A 2,764-nucleotide genomic window follows, 5' to 3' on the forward strand; every position below is an offset into this window, starting at 1 on the left:
AGATTTAACATATGGGACATTTGGAAATAATAAAAAGGTACAGTAACTCATGAATTCAATATAAAATGGGAAAATATTCTGGATAAAATGTTAAGTAAAAGAAAGCAGGAGAAAATAATATACGAAATATGGCTCCAATTTATCTATCTATCCTTCTGTCTATCAATCAATCTATCATCTATCTACATAGCTATATGTACATTAACATAACCGTACATGGATGTGAATGCATATGTGTGTCTGTGTGAATATATGTGAGTATACACAGCAAGTTTTATTTATTTAATAACAATTATACATTGTTTCCTTTTAAAAATTCATGCCCCCACCCCCCTTCCCCCCAGCCAGAGAGAGTAATTTAAGTAATTCTAGCGAGGGGATTTGTTATCAGCTAGAAGAAAGGAAAGCAGTCCTAGGGGAGAAGCTCCAAGTAAAAAGGTGGGAAGATCCCAATCAACCATCACCTCAAATATTTGCCCTTCTCCCACCCTTACCTTCCATGCCCACGTAGAGTTCCAGGCAAATTTAGATCAGAAAGGAACCAATTATAATCCTTTTAATCTGTGATCAGTTATAAAAACCCAAAGCTATGGATGGCTAGTTTTGGAACAACCATAAACCCTCCACTGATGAGAAGAAATGTGCAGTCAATTATCGTTCATGAAAACTATGCTGCCCGTAAGCATGAAGATGACATTGCTGTGGTGAAGCTCACCACCCCCGTCACATTTTCTGATGACGTACACAGAGTCTGTCTCCGGGATGCTACTTTTGAAGTCTTGCCTAGCAGTAAAGTGTTTGTCACTGGATGGGGAGCCTTGGGAAAAAATGGTGAGTATCTCAGCAAAATCAACCAGGCAAAACAAAAACCATCCTTCGTTTCAGTGGAGATATGAAATAAGATATAAAATCAAAATAATAAATAGAATGAGATTAAATCAACATATCCCATGACAAATATGGCAAAAACAACAAAAAAGGAAACCAGATATGGTGAATTATGAAAACTTTGGCTGTACTATTACAAGATATCTATGTTTATTGTCTTTTTTATGGACTGTTTTGGAAATTGGTGATAACTTTCTTTTAAAAAACTTATTTAAAATATCTTTTCTCATCATTTATTTTCTTTCAGCTACTGGCTTTCATATATAGAGATTCTACTGTGACTGTATGATTAATAAAGTATGTGATATGTGAACAGTAGTAATGATCAGCTTCTGTACTGTCACGAAATAGACTTAAGCAAGCAATATAAACGGACTATTCCTCACCTGACATTAAATATCATATATCATTAATATTCAGATTATTAATATTATTAATAATTAAATATTAAATGATCCATGTATCTATGGAACAGTTTAGTCTGAGACTTTATGAATTTGACAAGTAAGACATTTACCACACTTAATAATACACAGGGAGCCCTGGTGGCTCAATAGTTAAGTTCTTGGCTGCTGACTGAAAGGCTGGTGGTTCGAACCCACCCAGCAGCTCCACAGGCGATCTGCTGCCATAATTATTAAAGCCTAGAAAACCCTATGGGGCAGTTTTACTCTGCCACATGAGGTTGCTATGAGTCAGAATCAACTCAATGACATACCACTAGCAACAACAATACACAATAAACTATAAAAATAGATCTTTAGTTCCTGATACAAATCTCCAGTTCTTCTCTATGTCTGTTAGTGGTACTTTTTACATATGGTGTAATCTGCCCTTGAATGTCTGCCTTCTTGATCTGGGCCCTTATTATGAAGTTGTAGTCTTTCTTTACGTATGTGTTCAAAGCATAACTTGTATTTACTGAGTCTTTATCAAGTAATTTCTACAGATATCTTTGCTTCCCTTCAATATGCACAGCAATATTCTGATGTTGGGTCCAGGTTGCTGCACTATTGTTATAACCTGGGATAGCTTTTCCTCATCTCTGTAGGGATCTGCATTGTTCTATATGCGATGGTGATGAATATGAGGGGGAATAAAATTCTCTGGGGCTAAACAAGCTACTTCTGCTCGGAGTGGAAATGGAAAGTATCTCCCACTTGGGCAGCACCATAACACTTCCTCTAGAATCTAATTAGAAATTCATGGGTGTTGCAAACAGATAACAAGCTTGACTGCTAACTGAAAGATTGGAGGTTTGAGCCCACCCAGATGTACCTTGGAATAAAGGACTGGTGATCTACTTCTGAAAAATCAGCCATTGAAAATCTTATGGAGCACAGTTCTACTCTGGAACACATAGGGTCACCATGAGTCAGAATCGACTCAATGGCAACTGTTTGTTTTGTTTTGTTTTCTAGAATCTAATTAAACCCAACACTGCCTTTTGTCAGAGGAGTTGTTCAGGAGTGATTTAGGGCTTCATCATGAATCACTTAATTCTCAATAGTGTGCAGATTACTGTGCATTTAGCTATGTAACAAATTGCAGATCTTTCATAAATAATATTATGAATTTGCAACATATCAGACTAAGGTTAAATATTAGGCATCTGATTGTGGTTTTTTTCCTCCATTTTGAAACTGAGACACAGAACAGAGGTTTTCTTCTCTCACCTCCTAAGATTTATCCAACAATATCTGATTAGAAATCTTGTTGCCAGACAACTTAGCAATAAGAAACTTTCTGCTCTAGCAAGAGTTTCTGCTCTGAATATATAAAATAGCTTGTTATGTTGTGAAGCACCTGAATTGGACTTTTTTAGTTGAAATTAAAGAACTATAAGCATTTGAAATTTAAAACTAAGCATCCTAGA

At 36.0% G+C, this 2,764-nt stretch overlaps 1 protein-coding gene across 1 annotated transcript in view; it reads left to right on the forward strand.

Moving 5' to 3' along the window:
• Positions 1 to 2,764, forward strand: part of LOC101353581 (transmembrane protease serine 11G-like) — a 36,534-nt gene that overhangs the window by 29,462 nt on the left and 4,308 nt on the right. The window contains 2 exon segments of the mRNA XM_023737817.1: positions 345 to 438; positions 572 to 831. Of these exon segments, the coding sequence (XP_023593585.1) occupies positions 345 to 438; positions 572 to 831 (354 nt within the window).

The sequence above is a fragment of the Trichechus manatus genome, unplaced genomic scaffold (genome assembly GCF_000243295.1).
Source record: "Trichechus manatus latirostris isolate Lorelei unplaced genomic scaffold, TriManLat1.0 scaffold00108, whole genome shotgun sequence".
Lineage (NCBI taxonomy): Eukaryota > Metazoa > Chordata > Mammalia > Sirenia > Trichechidae > Trichechus > Trichechus manatus.